Below are 18,174 nucleotides of genomic sequence, written 5' to 3' on the forward strand. Positions count from 1 at the left end.
TAAATTCCCTCTTGGCGTTTGTAAATTCCAAGCATTGTCAGATTGTCCATTCATAAATTCAGAGCGTTTGCTCTCGGAGCGTTCAGAGCGCACACTGGACGCTCTGGCCGAGGAGTAGGGTTGATCCAAGCGTTCTGACCTCACAACGGCAGTCAAGCACCCAAGCTAACTGGCTAAAGTTAGCTAGCATGCTAGCTACTTACAGACATAAACGAGAGAACACCTCACTCTGACCATTTTTCTTGCTCTTTAGCCGAGCTGGTTAGGCCGTTTTCATGTTATCCAGAGCGTTGGTGACTGTAACTGTGCTGCTGGCAACAATTTAACTCCGCGTTTTTTTTGCCAAGGTTTACTGAAACGGCATATTCAACAGGGTGTTGAGCGTTAGTCAATTCATCAGTTATTCTGCGCCCTGACACACAGATGAGAGTGCTCTGAAATCGAAGTAGATAACCAGAGCAAATTTACAAACGCACCCCATGAAATTACGAGTTATATGACCTTCAAAACGATTTTGTTCACAATAGGAGCTCGTTTTTGTTCGAGTTCCCAGTTGTCTGGAATGCACTGAAGTAGGAACTCGGGGAGATGTCATTAATGATTCTAGGAAAATTTCATTATTTTTGTTATTAACTAAAAAGCTAAATATGATTTAATCTTGTTGTAACAAATACATAAGATACATTTCAATTCAATGAACCAATTTACGCCTAGAGGTACATTGTTTTGGAACATGTTTGTTCCTGACGCGGCATCATACCTCAGTGGGAGCGACTTGGAATTATGACGTGCTCTGTGACGTTTTTTTTTTGCTACCAGGAAACGAATGTAAACATAGCAATCGGAAGAGAAACGCGAATGCATTCGCATAATTCTACAAAAAATCTCTCGATGCTGGGTGCTAAATACGATTTTGCAGCACTGGGCGAAATGGGGTTAGCTGGAATATATGATTGCCAATTCTAGAAAAGGTTTAACGCAGTAGCTAGGACTGAGGCTGGCTAATCGCTCGATAAACCGGTAAGATAGCCTGCTATATTTCATGCTAGTAGCTAGTTATATTTCCTATAGACTATATATATACCCGATGTGATAAACATATTACTGTGTTTGATAGCAGCTTAGTGAATTGTGTTCGTCTATTTGACATGTAGACACACATCCACTTCGGGGTGCAGAGAATTTGCAACAAGCTGATGACATGTCGGCAGACTGTTCTTCTGCCAACCAGGAAGAACCTAATGCTGTTGTTGGAAACATATTGGTGCAGTTCATATAGGTATTGTTCATAGTTGCAAGCAAATTACCGAGAAATATGAGAACAGATATTTAAAAATAAGAAATGTCATGCTGAAGATAAACCTAGCATACTCCTCATCCACTATACACTATAAGCCAATGCAATGACATTGTATACTGCTCTTCCCAGGTCCAGGCATGTTTGCCATAAGGGCACCTGAGGAGGAGTCCTCAGAGATGGTGGAGGAGATGGACACGTCAGAGGCTGTCTGGTGCTGGTATTACCTAGCTGAATGTGGAGTGTGGCACATGTTTGAGGTACAGGACATATCACTCCACCTATGCATTCCTCATAAATCCATCCTCTTACTTGATCTATTGATCCATTCCTTCATTATTCCATCCACCCATCCCATCCCCTCACTCACTCACTCTACCCATCCCAGTCTCATTTGCAATTTGTTCTGCTTGTGGCAGATTGATCCAAGTGCTGCATGCTCTGTGACCAGTGAGCAGATAGAACAGAATTACAGCAGGAATCAACACGGTGTCATGGAGTTTTACACCGCCAAGTACACCTACAGACTGGACTTCTCAGGTACCAAGAACACTACAGTACTGGCACACATCTATACAGTATCATTTACAATCATTGGATATGTTGGAGTCCGTCTCTAATTGGCTGATCTTTGTTACCTGTTTGTCTTTGTTTCACAACCAGTCATGAAGCAGATCAATGTCACAACCGGGAAACAACGGCCAATCAAACGGGCATTCCACTCTGCCACTGGCTTTAGGTGAGTCTGAGCTGTACCAATGGGGTCACCCACGGGCATGTAGCTGTATAAAAACTCAGACATGCAGGTAGCCCACAGGCCTGTAACTATATAACTAAGAAATACAGAGTTCTGAGTGCTCTCCATTGGCTCTGTGGTCAGTTTCACTTCCTGGAGCTTACTTCCCAGAGCTTACTCTTTAGTCTATTGTGGGGTTAGAAGCATCACCTGTTATATCGTTAAACCTTATGCATGTTGTGCTACATTTTGGGTGAAAATAAAGGATGTGTAACTAAGGGCATTGACATAATAACCACCCAGCAGTTGGACCCAGACCTGACCTGTACCGTTTATGTCTGAATTGTGTATATGCATCTGTCACCCTCGCCCAGGTTCATTTGTGATAATCTGGCCCTGCCGGTGCCCTGCCACTGGGAGAGAATAAATACAGACGAGCCTTATCAGGTACGGGAAAAGGATGTGTGTGGACAATATGCTGTGTATCTACCTTTTTCAGACAGAGAGCTTTACCCGTCTTTTGCCGGTTCAGGTTACTATCTGAATGGGGCAGGGGTAGAAATACAGGTAACTCCTAACCAGCATGTTACCTGTGTAACGGATGTGAAACGCTAGCTTAGTTAGAGGTGGTACGCTCTAAATAGCGTTTCAATCGGTGATATCACTTGCTCTGAGACCTTGTAGTAGTAGTTCCCCTTGCTCTGCAAGGGCCGCGGCTTTTGTGGAGCGATGGGTAATGATGCTTCGTGGGTGTCAGTTGTTGATGTGTGCAGAGGTTCCCTGGTTCGCGCCCGGGTATGGGCGAGGGGACGGTCTAAAGGTATACTGTTACACCTGCTCAAGACCTAGCCATTACCTGCTCAAGACCTAGTCATGTTACCTGCTCAAGACCTAGTCATGTTATCTGCTCAAGACCTAGTCATGTTACCTGCTCAAGACCTAGTCATGTTACCTGCTCAAGACCTAGTCATGTTATCTGCTCAAGACCTAGTCATGTTACCTGCTCAAGACCTAGTCATGTTATCTGCTCAAGACCTAGTCATGTTACCTGCTCAAGACCTAGTCATGTTATCTGCTCAAGACCTAGTCATGTTACCTGCTCAAGACCTAGTCATGTTACCTGCTCAAGACCTAGTCATGTTACCTGCTCAAGACCTAGTCATGTTACCTGCTCAAGACCTAGTCATGTTATCTGCTCAAGACCTAGTCATGTTACCTGCTCAAGACCTAGTCATTACCTGCTCAAGACCTAGTCATGTTATCTGCTCAAGACCTAGTCATGTTACCTGCTCAAGACCTAGTCATGTTATCTGCTCAAGATCTAGTCATTACCTGCTCAAGACCTAGTCATGTTATCTGCTCAAGACCTAGTCATGTTACCTGCTCAAGACCTAGTCATTACCTGCTCAAGACCTAGTCATGTTACCTGCTCAAGACCTAGTCATGTTACCTGCTCAAGACCTAGTCATGTTACCTGCTCAAGACCTAGTCATGTTACCTGCTCAAGACCTAGTCATGTTACCTGCTCAAGACCTAGTCATGTTACCTGCTCAAGACCTAGTCATGTTATCTGCTCAAGACCTAGTCATGTTATCTGCTCAAGACCTAGTCATGTTATCTGCTCAAGACCTAGTGATTATCTGCTCAAGACCTAGTCATGTTATCTGCTCAAGACCTAGTGATTACCTGCTCAAGACCTAGTCATGTTACCTGCTCAAGACCTAGTCATGTTATCTGCTCAAGACCTAGTCATGTTATCTGCTCAAGACCTAGTGATTACCTGCTCAAGACCTAGTCATGTTACCTGCTCAAGACCTAGTCATGTTATCTGCTCAAGACCTTGTCATGTTATCTGCTCAAGACCTAGTCATGTTATCTGCTCAAGACCTAGTGATTACCTGCTCAATACCTAGTCATGTTATCTGCTCAAGACCTAGTCATGTTACCTGCTCAAGACCTAGCCATGTTATCTGCTCAGTGGAGAGGTTTCGCCTTGCACTTCAATTATCTTAGTTGTTATGGAAATCGGCCCGATATTGCTATTTACTTTCTGCATTGCTGACTACCTTTAAAGGCCAAGTGCAGTCGAAAACATATTTTCCTGTATTTTGGATATATTTCAACACTATGAGGATGGAATAATACTGTAAAATTACGTAATGCCCTTTTAGTGTAAGAACTGTTTGAAAAGACCGCCTGAAATGTCTGCCTGCTTTGGTGGGAGGGAGTTTTGGCCTTCCTGGTGATGTCACCAGGTGAAAAATATGTTAATAGACCAATAAGAAAGAGAGTTCCAAATCTCTCTGCCAATAGCAGCTAGTTTTCAGTTTTCCCTCTGTACTCAGACCACTTCCAGACATTTTGTAATAATAGAAAGAAAATCCACAGTAAGGTACTTATTTGTTTCCCAGAAAAGGTGATTTGATATTGAGATAACAGCTTTATTGGACCTTTCAGTAAAGTGTTATCAATGTATCTACCTACTCCATGACTCTCTTTAGCCAGTTTGTTTCTTTCTAACTAAAACACTGTGTGTCATTGATTTGCAGTATACCCATGTCTGATTGACTATTCTCTTTCAGCTTGTAGAATTAGGAATTAGAATACCAGTAATTTAATATGATCTTTATTTCAGCTCGTCTCATTGGCCAGAGATACTTATGAATTCAAGGAAGTGGTCAGACTCTATGAAAGGACCATGTGTCACCCTATCAAATCTATTCAGAGGATACAGAACCTGGATCTGTGGGAGTTCTTTTGCAGGTAGAGCTGTGGGTGTGTGTGTGTGTGTGTGTGTGTGTGTGTGTGTGTGTGTGTGTGTGTGTGTGTGTGTGTGTGTGGTATTATAATGATGTTAGTATAGTTTAGTATCTAAATTATTTTGATGATAGCATCTAGAATCCCAGTTTGGAATGACGGTTTGAATCAGATAGGTAGACCTTTTTCGATAACATCTTAGAGATATTTTGGTTGGAAAACATGCTTAGCCTAAATGCTGAGACTGATCAATGCTCTTGTGTTTTTACTCCAATTACTAAAGGAAAAAACAACAATTGCGCAAGATAAAGCGAGTTGTGGACATTGAGGAGAAAATGTTATTTCATGGCACAGGCCACAGCAACGTGCAGGCTATATGCACATATAACTTTGACTGGCGGCTAACTGGGAGCCATGGGGACGTCTATGGCAGAGGTAGATTCCACTTGTGTTGTGTCATGAAATCGTAACTTTCTCACAATTTCACGGTTTTCCAAAAATCCCGGTTAGAGTATTCCTGGATTTCCTGCTTATTCCTGTCTATTCTTGCTTGATTCCAAGAATCTTCCAACTTTGATTTCTGGAAAACCTGGGAATTTTGGCAAAGTTCCCAGAATTTTGCAACAGTAGTTTCAACTGTTCAAACATAGTATTCTAATACTGTCCTTCCCATCATTTCTCAGGGAGTTATTTCGCCCGAGACGCCAAGTATTCTAGCAAATTCTGCCTTACGACGGGGAAACATAACTTTGCCTTGCAGAAGCACGGACTAGCTCCGCCGATATTTTCAAGCGAGCCTCCATATAAGACCATGTTCCTGGCCAGAGTGCTGGTCGGCGAGTCCACGTTAGGCAATCCGCTGTTCTGCCGACCGCCATCCAAGGACATGAGCTACAGCAACTTCTTTGACAGCTGTGTGGACGACCTCGCCAACCCAAAGATCTACGTCATCTTCGACTGCAACCAGATTTACCCAGAGTATCTGATTGAGTTCTACTGACGCCTATGGGGTGATCAGGGACGTTATCACACAATGTACAGGGGGTGGATTTTTTTTTACCAGGACGGGATTGGGATTCAGAGACATCAGGGGAGAGGTCGAGAGAGGAGGGACTTAATGGACGGCCATGATGACTTCCCGCTGTTTGATTCCAGGCCCGACTGGGACTTGGATCATAAGATGTGCCTTAATGGATTACTATGGCAGAACAAGGAAGACCATACAAGAAGACTATGTTTCTATAAAAGCTGTAGAGTTCGTAAAGAGTGGTTTGTCTATTTACTGTGTTTAGAGACTTGTGGGTCGGAGAGGGCGAGAGGTGGCGTATTTGAAAAACAGAAAAGTAACTGCACACTGTTTGAGTGTTCCCGAAATGGATTAGCAATGTTTCAAGGCAGGATCACCTTGTGTTGTCGAAACGTTGCGAATACGTTTCGGGAGCGTTCTAACAGTGGGCAGGTATTATTTTTTTATTTTCCTTTGACTGTTTGGGTCCAACATGACCATAGTCAAACAAAGCTAAAAAGTGCAACACACTTCTAATGAGGATGTAGACTGAATAACTACTTTGGTGACCAGGATGCAATAACTCACTATTACAAGTGAAGTCGCCAACATAAAGTAAACACATGTTTGACTTGCCCTACTCCTGTATACAAGGACCTGATTTCATAGATAGACATTGAATAAGTAGGTGTATCTAAATGTTTGACTGGTACTGTGTATAAGGGATATATTCATTGTAACTGTACAGTAATCTGCTCTTGTAATATTTTCTACATTGTAGAATAATAGTGAAGACATCAAAACTATGAAATAACACATATGGAATCACGTAGTAACCAAATAAGTTTTAAACAAATCAAAATATATTTTAGATTCTTCTAAGTAGCCACCCTTTGCCTTGATGACAGCTTTGCACACTTTTGGCATTCTCTCAACCAGCTTCATGAGGAATCCTTTTCCAACCGTCTTGAAGGAGTTCCCACATATGCTGAGCACTTGTTGGCTGATTTTCCTTTACTCTGCGGTCCAACTCATCCTAAACCATCTCCATTGGGTTGAGGTCGGGTGATTGTGGAGGCCAGGTTATCTGCTGCAGCACTCTATCACTCTCCTTCTTGGTCAAATAGCCCTTATACAGTCATTGTCCTGTTAAAAAACAAATGATCGTCCCACTAAGCGCAAACCAGATGGGATGGCGTATCGCTGCAGAATGCTGTGGTAGCCATGCTGGTTAAGTGTGCCTTGAATTCTAAATAAATCACAGATAGTGTCAACAGGAATGCACCCCCACACCATCACACCTCCTCCTCCATGCTTCACGGTGGGAACCACACATGCGGAGATCATCCGTTCACCTACTCTGTCTCACAAAGACACAGCGGTTGTAACCAAAAATCTAAAACTCATCAGACCAAAGGACAGATTTCCACCGATCTAATGGATACCGGTGGAATTGCTTGTGGTTTTTGCCCCAATCAAGCCTCTTCTTCTTATTGGTGTCCTTTAGTAGTGTTTTTTTGTGCAGAAATTCAACCATGAAGGTCTGAGTCTCTGAAAAGTTGATGTTGAGATGTGTCTGTTACTTAAACTCTGAGGCATTTATTTGGGCTGCAATTTCTGAGGCTGGTAACTCTAATGAACTTATCCTCTGCAGCATAGGTAACTCTGGGTCTTCCATTCCTGTGGCGGTCCTCATGAAAGCCAGTTTCTTCATAGCGCTTGATGGTTTTGCGACTGCACTCGAAGAAACTTTAAAAGTTCTTCATGTCTTAAAGTAATGATGGACTATCGTTTTTCTTTGCTTATTTGAGCTGTTTATGCCATAATATGGACTTGTCACAACACAACTGATTGTCTCAAACGAGTTAAGAAGGAATGAAATACCACAAATTAACTTTTAACAAGGCACACCTGTTCATTGAAATGCATTCCAGGTGACAACCTCATGAAACTGGTTGAGATTGCCAAGAGTGTGCAAAGCTGTCATCAAGGCAAAGGGTGGCTACTTTGAACAATCTCAATTATAAAATATATTTGATTTGTTTAACACTTATTTGGTTACTGCATCATTCCATATGTGTTATTTCATAGTTTTGAGGTCTTCACTATTATTCTACAATGTAGAAAATAGTAAAAATAAAGAAAAACCCTTGAATGAGTAGGTGTGTCCAAACTTTTGACTGGTACTGTATATATAACAAATATAGTTACCAAAGAAATTGGAATTCTAGGAAAACTAGATAGATTTCACATAGAGTTGCTCCAATTCTAACTGAACAGACAATGCAAACACTGCAGTTGTACTATCACATCATATCATGCATGAGGCTTATAGTCAGCTCGTCTCTGTGTACTGTACTGTTGCAGATGCATTTTCTAAATGAAAGCTAGGATATAGGCCTAGCTAGTGTTGCTAAGCTAAGAAACTGGATGAATCTCTTTGGGGACCGTTTGTGCAAGTGATTGATTGCCTGAGTTAACTGAGGCCAAGACCTTCGGCCAAGATGGCTTTTAAAGGCCAATATGTCTTAAAATCTACTGCTTTCTCCTTCACCGCTATTGGTACCACGATCTGACAATGCAGTAGGCTACCTGTATATGTGTACTGTATGTAGTTGATATATGCATGATAAGCACTCTCTTACCCCTTAAACAATCTACCTCCCTCATTCTGCACATTGTACATTGTTCAAGAAGGAAATACCCCCATGAAGATCTTCTTGAGCTGAATTAAAATGGTCTTTCCTCTTAATGAGAGGGTGTCAAACTATGTCATAATGACAGTATTTTCGTGTTCATTTAAAGTCATGAAATGTTGGTCAGTACTTCATGTCCTCTGCTTTGATGTATAAACTTGATATGGGCTTGATTTAGGCCTACTGTTGTAATACACTAAATAAACGAAAATGTTATATGTGTATGTTTACCGGAGCGAGTCATGTTGAATGAAAGGTGGACATTATTTTATCTATCTATTTCCTGCAAATACTACCAAGGATCATTGAAGGTTAAGCGATAGGGAAACAATGGAGGGAAATTAAATGCTGAGTGCATCTAATTGGCCACATGGCGGCAGTACAACACAAGATTACACCATACATTTCTGTTCAATCGTATTTGAACAATTGTCTTTTCTTAGTGAGGATTGTACACATTGTCAGGAGATTTCAAAAATACAATCCATTTGGATAAGAAGGAAATGCACACATTTAAAAAAAAAATGGTAACTAGCAGAATGAGTGAGTTCCTCCAGTCTTGACTGGAACATCATGGACCAGTGACAACAAGATGAAGAAAGGACCTACGTTTTGTGTGGCATACAGTTGAAGTCGGAAGTTTACATACACTTAGGTTGGAGTCATTCAAACTTCTTTATCAACCACACCACACATTTCTTGTTAACAAACTATAGTTTTGGCAAGTCGGTTAGGACATCTGCTTTGTGCATGACACAAGTAATTTTCCAACAATTGTTTACAGACAGATTATTTCACGTATCACAATTCCAGTGGGTCAGAAGTTTACATACACTAAGTTGACAGTGACTTTAAACAGCTTGGAACATTCCAGAAAATTATGTCATGGCTTTAGAAGCTTCTGATAGGGTAATTGACATAATTTGAGGATGTGGATGTATTTCAAGTCCTACCTTCAAACTCACTGCCTCTTTGCTTGACATCATGGGACAATCAAAAGAAATCAACCAAGACCTCAGAAAAACAATTGTAGACCTCCACAAGTCTGGTTCATCCTTGGGAGTAATTTCCAAATGCCTGAAGGTACCACGGTCATCTGTACAAACAATAGTACGCCAGTATAAACACCATGGGACCACGCAGCCGTCATATATTGAAGCAACATCTCAAGATATCAGTCAGGAAGTTAAAGCTTGGTCGCAAATGGGTCTTCCAAATGGACATTGACCCCAAGCATACTTCCAAAGTTGTGTCAAAATGGCTTAAGGACAACAAAGTCAAGTATTGGAGTGGCCATCGCAAAGCACTGATCTCAATCCTATAGAAAATTTGTGGGCAGAACTGAAAAAGTTTGTGCAAGCAAGGAGGCCTACAAACCTGACTCCGTTACACCAGCTCTGTCAGGAGGAATGGGCCAAAATTCACCCAGTTTATTGTGGGAAGCTTGTGGAAGGCTACCCAAAACGTTTGACCCAAGTTAAACAATTTAAAGTCAATGCTACCAAATACTAATTGAGTGTATGTAAACTTCTGACCCACTGGGAATGTGATGAAAGAAATCAAAGATGAAATAAGTCATTCTCTCTGCTATTATTCTGACATTTCACATTCTTAAAATAAAAGTGGTGATCCTAACTGACCAAAGACAGGGAATTTTTCCTAGGATTAAATGTCAGGAATTGCGAAACTAAGTTTAAATGTATTTGGCTAAGGTGTATGTAAACCTTCGACTTCAACTGTGTATGCAAAACAAGTCTGACGTCAACTATAGGTGACTCAGACGTTCCATCCAAAAAGCTGATTTATTTGAATCCACAGGTGAGCGTCATACACCAGACTTTCAGACAAGGACGTCCTCCTTTAAGAGGGTGTGGTTTGACTGGTGTTTTTACTACAGCATTTTCAAGCAGTGCTGAACCAGGTCAGGAGTGGCAGGCGAATCTTGGATAGCTACAGTACCATTCACCTTTACTACAAAACAAAACCTCAGGAGAAGGTAAAGTAACATTTTACCTAGTATTTTATCAAGCCAAATTGAAGTGGTGTTTCAGTAAATAAGATGTGTGGGTTTGCTGTCCTGATGTAGATGTGGGCTCAATCAGAAAGCAGTTCGGAAGTTGAGGACATGGACATCTCAGACATGCCTGTTATGACAGATTACAAAACAAATTCATGGCATTGGTTCTACCTGGACACGAGGGGAACGTGGCACATGTTTGAGGTAGCTGTCTCTTTTGTCAGTCTAGAGTTCATCTCCCACTACGACGTTGACTTGACGTCTGTGCCCAGTGGTCCATCTCTTACATGTTTGAGACTTTGCTTTGTCTTATAAATGGTATTTTTCTGTCAGAATGATCAAATGGAAAGAAACTCTCTGACCAGTCAGGACATTGAAAGGTATTACACAAGAAATCCAAAAGGAGTGTTACAGATATCCACATCCAGAGGCATCAACAAGCTGGATTTCGCTGGTATTTACTTGATTCCTTCTATCAACCCGTATCCACAATAATATCATACAGTATTTATTTTCACATCAAAGGTTTTATGTTGTGAACTGATAGCACTGACTATTTATGTTGTGAACTGATAGTACTGACTATTTATGTTGTGAAAAGATAGCACTGACTATTTATGTTGTGAACTGATAGTACTGACTATTTATGTTGTGAACTGATAGCACTGACTATTTATGTTGTGAACTGATAGCACTGACTATTTATGTTGTGAACTGATAGCACTGACTATTTATGTTGTGAACTGATAGCACTGACTATTTATGTTGTGAAAAGATAGCACTGACTATTTATGTTGTGAACTGATAGTACTGACTATTTATGTTGTGAACTGATAGCACTGACTATTTATGTTGTGAACTGATAGCACTGACTATTTATGTTGTGAACTGATAGTACTGACTATTTATGTTGTGAACTGATAGCACTGACTATTTGATTTCCAGAGATGGTTCTGACTGACATCAAAACAAGGAAGCAGACGCCAATCAAACGATCCAACAACACTCACAACACTGGGAATAGTGGAAGGTGAGACTTTAGATTTGTCACTTGTGATCACTGGGGTTCAATACGTTATGGAATTGATCCAGATCAAACATGTCTCTGAAATGTATTGCTCCACCTTTAGGCAACACATACTCTGACTTACTGAGAAATGAAAGTGAAACCAACTCACTGGTGGCTTGGTTTCTTTTAACATAACGTTGTGTATTCTGTTTCTCGTTTAGATGCTCTTGTGTTAGTCCAGTGCCCACACACTGGGAAGCGGTGGACCCCAAATACCCCTATCAGGTGCAGATAAAAACAAATGTACCACATCTCAGTTTTTGTCATCTCTTTTTTATTTATTTGGGAACACAAAGGAATATATGTCCAGTGCAAAATCAGATCATCTAAAGGGCAAGTTGTTGCTAACTCAATCACATCAGACGTTACAAGTAGTATCTAGTATATATTCAAACCGTAGTCCATTATTCTGCAATAATATAACATGCTTGTTTACTTATCATTTATCCTGATTTTGTTTGTAATCTGAGTATGATTTCATTTCCATCATTAACCCATAGGTGTTCTGTCTGAAGAGAGACACAGCTGAATATGATTATGTGGCAGGCTGCTTAAAGGATGGAGAACTAGACAGACGCATCAAATCCATCTGTAGAATACAGAACCTGGACCTCTGGGAGTTTTACTGTAGGTAAGAGGAATTCTAATTTACATCGTCATCAGCATCATAATATTATTATAATTTCTGCAGAAATAGATGGATGTAGTACAGTGTACATTTCCTATGTAATTGTCTGGTATTCTATCACTATTGGTATTGTATTCACCATTGTAAAAACTATCGGTCACTAAATCCGGAGAAATGGCGGACCATGTAAAAAACTGTTGGTCACTAAATCCGGCTAGAAGGACCACGTGAAAACGGTTGGCTGGTATGCCATCACCCGTCTGAGCGGTCGGCTGTGACTGCCCTCACCTGTCTGAGCGGTCGGCTGTGAATGCCCTCACCTGTCTGAGCGGTCGGCTGTGAATGCCCTCACCTGTCTGAGCGGTCGGCTGTGAATGCCCTCACCCGTCTGAGCGGTCGGCTGTGAATGCCCTCACCCGTCTGAGCGGTCGGCTGTGAATGCCCTCACCCGTCTGAGCGGTTGGCTGTGAATGCCCTCACCCGTCTGAGCGGTCGGCTGTGAATGCCCTCACCCGTCTGAGCGGTCGGCTGTGAATGCCCTCACCTGTCTGAGCGGTCGGCTGTGAATGCCCTCACCTGTCTGAGCGGTCGGCTGTGAATGCCCTCACCAGTCTGAGCGGTCGGCTGTGAATGCCCTCACCCGTCTGAGCGGTCGGCTGTGAATGCCCTCACCCGTCTGAGCGGTCGGCTGTGAATGCCCTCACCCGTCTGAGCGGTCGGCTGTGAATGCCCTCACCTGTCTGAGCGGTCGGCTGTGAATGCCCTCACCCGTCTGAGCGGTCGGCTGTGAATGCCCTCACCTGTCTGAGCGGTCGGCTGTGAATGCCCTCACCCGTCTGAGCGGTCGGCTGTGAATGCCCTCACCCATCTGAGCGGTTGGCTGTGAATGCCCTCACCCGTCTGAGCGGTCGGCTGTGAATGCCCTCACCCGTCTGAGCGGTCGGCTGTGAATGCCCTCACCCGTCTGAGCGGTCGGCTGTGAATGCCCTCAACTGTCTGAGCGGTCGGCTGTGAATGCCCTCACCTGTCTGAGTGGTCACCCGCGATATACTTCTAACTGATTGGTTTGGTTCTGTCCTCTATAGTGCTGTCCGGTTAGAACATGATGTTGAAGCCACTATGGAAAATGCTGTGGTAGCGTGTGCATGCAAAATACTGTTTACCAATACAACAATTAAAGTACTTGTGCAACCAATGCAATAACACTTTTGTCTGTACGGAATAATACTACATATGATAAACAATAGGCAAAGCAGTATTGGCAACTTGAACATTACAGAATAGTAACAGCCACAAAGTAGAACATATGTCTGAAAGCTATCAAAGTAACAGTAAGTAAGTAATGGTAATTAACCATTATTTTTGGGGCTCCCGAGTGGCACAGCGGTCTAAGGCACTGCATCTCAGTGCTAGAGGTCACTACAGACCTTGGTTCGATTCCAGGCTGTATCACAATTGGCCGTGATTGGGAGTTCCATAGGGCGGCGCACAATTGGCCCAGCGGTGTCCGGGTTAGTGTTTGGCCGGGGTAGGCCGTCAATGTAAATAAGAATTTGTTCTTAACTGACTTGCCTAGTTAAAAGGTTAATTAAAAACGTTTAAATTACACAGCATGTAAAACCCCTAATAAACCCCCTGCATTTCGATACACACACAGCATTCAGGCATTCCTGTTACTGTGGACAACTAAAAGTTGTCAGAAACATGTGTCTTCTCCCTTCGGACTACGATAATACTCTGACCTGAGTGGGCGGGTGCAGTGTCCAGATGCTCATTTCCAAGCGCTCATATTGATTGAAAATGTCAGTTCTATGATGGGTGAGGGATAATTTAGGTAGGCTGAGCAGCCGAACTAATGGGCCTGAAGGGAAACTGAAGGGACTGTGAGGGGAGTTATGTGGAGAGGAGAGGAGCAGGGAGGCCTTTTTTACAACCATGGTGATTGTCTTTTTAAAGGAAAAAGATTCAGTTGGGAAGGATTCAAGGTGTTACAGAGGTCAAGGAGGAGAAGCTGTTTCATGGAACAAAAGTCAGCAACGTACACTCTATTTGTACATACAATTTTGACAACAGGTTAGCTGGTATCAACGGCCATATTCTTGGAAAAGGTAAGTGATGATGAAACAGGCTATACATTAATATAGTATGTATGACAGCAGGTATAATCTCTCTGGTACAGTAACCCCATTATTACCCCTCTTCTTCCTTTTATGTAGGTACCTACTTTGCAAAATTTGCCTCATATGCAGATAAGTACAGTCCATGGAACACTGATCCAGTACCTCTGTTTGGTGAGGCACCACAAGGCTTCAGTAGCCAAAAGACCAAAACAATGTTTCTGTGCAAGGTGATAGTTGGGAAAACTACACTGGGAAAGACAGATTACCTCAAGCCTGATGACAAAAGTGCTATCAACTTCCATGACAGTTGTGTGGACAATGTCATATATCCCAGAATTTTTGTCATATTTGATCCCAATCAGATATATCCAGAGTACTTAATTCAGTACTATTGAAATAAAGATGGAGACCGAGTGACCTACACTGAGTTGCCATGTGCAATATGAACTGTCAGCCTGTCATTGGAATACTGTTATTTTAAACAGTGGTCCATTCTCAATGGAAATCATTTCTATTACGATGGATTGTGTAACAGGCTATTGCGGTGGTGTCGGAATAGGGCGGCGCTCAGGGGCTGTGGGTGTTTGAGTGAGAAAGACCAGGAGGAGAACCAACGAGTCAACACAGCCCCCTTCATTATCAACGCATTGTGCCGACAACATGAAAGAGCCATTCCAGACTCTGAAGCAGGAGGATTTTGAAAGTTAGGTGTTAGCCAGACTAGTTAGCCTACAGTAGGAAAGGTTGTGGCCTAGTAAAAAAATTATTTTCAGAGCACTGGCAGTAGAGGTCGCTGTTGACCTTGATGCGCACCTGTAGGCCCCTTTCCATGTTTGAAGATGAGATGCTAAAATGCTCGATTTCTGTCAACCCAGGGCAGTCACTCCGCTGTACTGGAATGGAATTAAAACTTCAAATGAATCAAATGAATTGGATTGAATTTTTTGTTTTGTTTTTATTTTGCATATTTTGCTCTGAATTGGTCCATGAAATCACTTCAGTGTTTTGTAAATGATAAGTTTTCACTGTGACTAAACCACAACATTTATTTGAGTTCAAACCATTTCCTTGTCAGGCCAAATGTTCACTTAAACAGTATGCACACCGTTTAAACCAAATCAAGCCTTGCATTTCATCACAACAAGCTACATATAAACAAATATCACACAAAAATGAATTTAGTAAATGTTAGGATACCTCTGTCCTAAACTGTTTAGGTTCTCATTGGAACAAGCATGGAAGTATAGAAACATCTGAAATACAACCTCTTCTGAAAGGGTTTGAGTTTGCAGTTCCTAAAACAATCAGGGCAGGTTTCCCAGACCCAGATAAACCTTGTCCTGGGCTAAAAACCTCAATAAATGGAGAGTTTCCATTGAAGATGCTTTTCAGTCCAGGACTGAGGGTTTCCCGGACACAGAGTAAACCTAATCTGAGGAGTCTTATTATCAGTGTCAATGCAACATGGCATTCAGCATGAAATTCACCTTGAACAGGATCCTCATTTCTACATTACCAGACAGTTTTTGCTGCTGTGTTTGAAGTGCTGTTGTTGGACTGGAAATGGCTCCTCCCGTTCTCACATAGTGAGGTCAGCCACACGGAAAGGAGGAAGAGAGTGCATCAAAGCTGAACTCACGTAACCTGGGAAACACAGATTCACATTGAGATGGAGCCACACTGAGAGAACTAGACCACTCTATTTCCTCTCTCTACAGGGGTCGGGAGACACTTTCATGTTACTCTGAATAGTTTATCACATTGAAGACACTATTTTGTGTGTGTGATATATATATTTGGGCTACTAGCTGTATCTCTGACATTTTGATGACTTTTTTTCAGCTCTTGTTTGTTTTTTCTTGGCCTCCTCCACTTTCTACCCATATTGCCTTTCAGTCTTGAACTTTAGCTAAACCTTTTCCCATGGAAAAGAAGGGCTATAGCTCCGTTACCTTACATTTCCCAGTTCAAGTTGTTCAAGTTGGACGAAGCCACAATGCTAATCCTCAGTGGAGATCCTTCGCTCCTTCAAAGGTATGATGTTACACAATAGATAATAAATATGTAATGTTCCTTTATTCCATGTACCTACCCTATCACTCCTAATGGCAGTCTCTCAGTCCAACTGTATCACTCCTAATGGCAGTCTCTCAGTCCAACTGTATCACTCCTAATGGCAGTCTCTCAGTCCAACTGTATCACTCCTAATGGCAGTCTCTCAGTCCAACTGTATCACTCCTAATGGCAGACTCTCAGTCCAACTGTATCACTCCTAATGGCAGACTCTCAGTCCAACTGTATCACTCCTAATGGCAGACTCTCAGTCCAACTGTATCACTCCTAATGGCAGTCTCTCAGTCCAACTGTATCACTCCTAATGGCAGACTCTCAGTCCAACTGTATCACTCCTAATGGCAGTCTCTCAGTCCAACTGTATCACTCCTAATGGCAGTCTCTCAGTCCAACTGTATCACTCCTAATGGCAGTCTCTCAGTCCAACTGTATCACTCCTAATGGCAGACTCTCAGTCCAACTGTATCACTCCTAATGGCAGTCTCTCAGTCCAACTGTATCACTCCTAATGGCAGTCTCTCAGTCCAACTGTATCACTCCTAATGGCAGACTCTCAGTCCAACTGTATCACTCCTAATGGCAGTCTCTCAGTCCAACTGTATCACTCCTAATGGCAGTCTCTCAGTCCAACTGTATCACTCCTAATGGCAGTCTCTCAGTCCAACTGTATCACTCCTAATGGCAGTCTCTCAGTCCAACTGTATCACTCCTAATGGCAGTCTCTCAGTCCAACTGTATCACTCCTAATGGCAGACTCTCAGTCCAACTGTATCACTCCTAATGGCAGACTCTCAGTCCAACTGTATCACTCCTAATGGCAGACTCTCAGTCCAACTGTATCACTCCTAATGGCAGTCTCTCAGTCCAACTGTATCACTCCTAATGGCAGACTCTCAGTCCAACTGTATCACTCCTAATGGCAGTCTCTCAGTCCAACTGTATCACTCCTAATGGCAGACTCTCAGTCCAACTGTATCACTCCTAATGGCAGACTCTCAGTCCAACTGTATCACTCCTAATGACAGTCTCTCAGTCCAACTGTATCACTCCTAATGGCAGACTCTCAGTCCAACTGTATCACTCCTAATGGCAGTCTCTCAGTCCAACTGTATCACTCCTAATGGCAGTCTCTCAGTCCAACTGTATCACTCCTAATGGCAGTCTCTCATTCCAACTGTATCACTCCTAATGGCAGACTCTCAGTCCAACTGTATCACTCCTAATGGCAGTCTCTCAGTCCAACTGTATCACTCCTAATGGCAGACTCTCAGTCCAACTGTATCACTCCTAATGGCAGTCTCTCAGTCCAACTGTATCACTCCTAATGGCAGTCTCTCAGTCCAACTGTATCACTCCTAATGGCAGTCTCTCAGTCCAACTGTATCACTCCTAATGGCAGTCTCTCAGTCCAACTGTATCACTCCTAATGGCAGTCTCTCAGTCCAACTGTATCACTCCTAATGACAGTCTCTCATTCCAACTGTATCACTCCTAATGACAGTCTCTCAGTCCAACTGTATCACTCCTAATGACAGTCTCTCATTCCAACTGTATCACTCCTAATGGCAGTCTCTCAGTCCAACTGTATCACTCCTAATGGCAGTCTCTCAGTCCAACTGTATCACTCCTAATGGCAGTCTCTCAGTCCAACTGTATCACTCCTAATGGCAGTCTCTCAGTCCAACTGTATCACTCCTAATGGCAGTCTCTCAGTCCAACTGTATCACTCCTAATGGCAGTCTCTCAGTCCAACTGTATCACTCCTAATGGCAGTC

At 42.6% G+C, this 18,174-nt stretch overlaps 2 protein-coding genes across 3 annotated transcripts; both read left to right on the forward strand.

The window, feature by feature from the left end:
- The first annotated feature begins 554 nt into the window (after positions 1–554).
- Positions 555–6,586, forward strand: LOC110499856 (protein mono-ADP-ribosyltransferase PARP11). Of its 2 annotated transcripts, XM_036957109.1 has the most exons (9): positions 555–1,020; positions 1,155–1,279; positions 1,430–1,557; positions 1,717–1,837; positions 1,961–2,036; positions 2,408–2,480; positions 4,669–4,796; positions 5,074–5,225; positions 5,474–6,586. In XM_036957109.1, the coding sequence occupies exons 3-9, from the start codon at positions 1,438–1,440 to the stop codon at positions 5,788–5,790; spliced, it is 987 nt and encodes a 328-aa protein (XP_036813004.1). In that variant the 5' UTR covers positions 555–1,020; positions 1,155–1,279; positions 1,430–1,437; the 3' UTR covers positions 5,791–6,586. The 2 variants fall into 2 exon arrangements, with proteins under 2 accessions (XP_036813004.1, XP_036813005.1); XM_036957110.1 differs by lacking the exon at positions 1,155–1,279 and having other exon boundaries at positions 708–1,020.
- A 3,800-nt stretch (positions 6,587–10,386) lies between these two features.
- Positions 10,387–14,769, forward strand: LOC110499844 (protein mono-ADP-ribosyltransferase PARP11-like). The gene is made up of 8 exons (XM_036957108.1): positions 10,387–10,488; positions 10,579–10,713; positions 10,843–10,963; positions 11,455–11,539; positions 11,740–11,803; positions 12,079–12,209; positions 14,163–14,314; positions 14,423–14,769. Exons 2-8 carry the CDS (start codon positions 10,579–10,581, stop codon positions 14,719–14,721), a joined length of 987 nt encoding a protein of 328 aa, XP_036813003.1. The 5' UTR covers positions 10,387–10,488; the 3' UTR covers positions 14,722–14,769.
- The last annotated feature ends 3,405 nt before the right edge of the window (positions 14,770–18,174 follow it).

This window comes from Oncorhynchus mykiss, chromosome 21, assembly GCF_013265735.2.
Source record: "Oncorhynchus mykiss isolate Arlee chromosome 21, USDA_OmykA_1.1, whole genome shotgun sequence".
Lineage (NCBI taxonomy): Eukaryota > Metazoa > Chordata > Actinopteri > Salmoniformes > Salmonidae > Oncorhynchus > Oncorhynchus mykiss.

What these genes read in the sequence shown, in the direction of transcription:
- LOC110499856 (XM_036957109.1), top strand. Translation starts at nt 1,438, where the DNA reads ATGTTTGCCATAAGGGCACCTGAGGAGGAGTCCTCAGAGATGGTGGAG. An exon ending in CTACAGACTGGACTTCTCAG is followed by an intron (nt 1,838 to 1,960) that starts GTACCAAGAACA and finishes TTTCACAACCAG; the next exon opens with TCATGAAGCAGATCAATGTC. An exon ending in TGGGGACGTCTATGGCAGAG is followed by an intron (nt 5,226 to 5,473) that starts GTAGATTCCACT and finishes ATCATTTCTCAG; the next exon opens with GGAGTTATTTCGCCCGAGAC.
- LOC110499844 (XM_036957108.1), top strand. Translation starts at nt 10,579, where the DNA reads ATGTGGGCTCAATCAGAAAGCAGTTCGGAAGTTGAGGACATGGACATC. An exon ending in ACCCCAAATACCCCTATCAG is followed by an intron (nt 11,804 to 12,078) that starts GTGCAGATAAAA and finishes ATTAACCCATAG; the next exon opens with GTGTTCTGTCTGAAGAGAGA. An exon ending in CGGCCATATTCTTGGAAAAG is followed by an intron (nt 14,315 to 14,422) that starts GTAAGTGATGAT and finishes CCTTTTATGTAG; the next exon opens with GTACCTACTTTGCAAAATTT.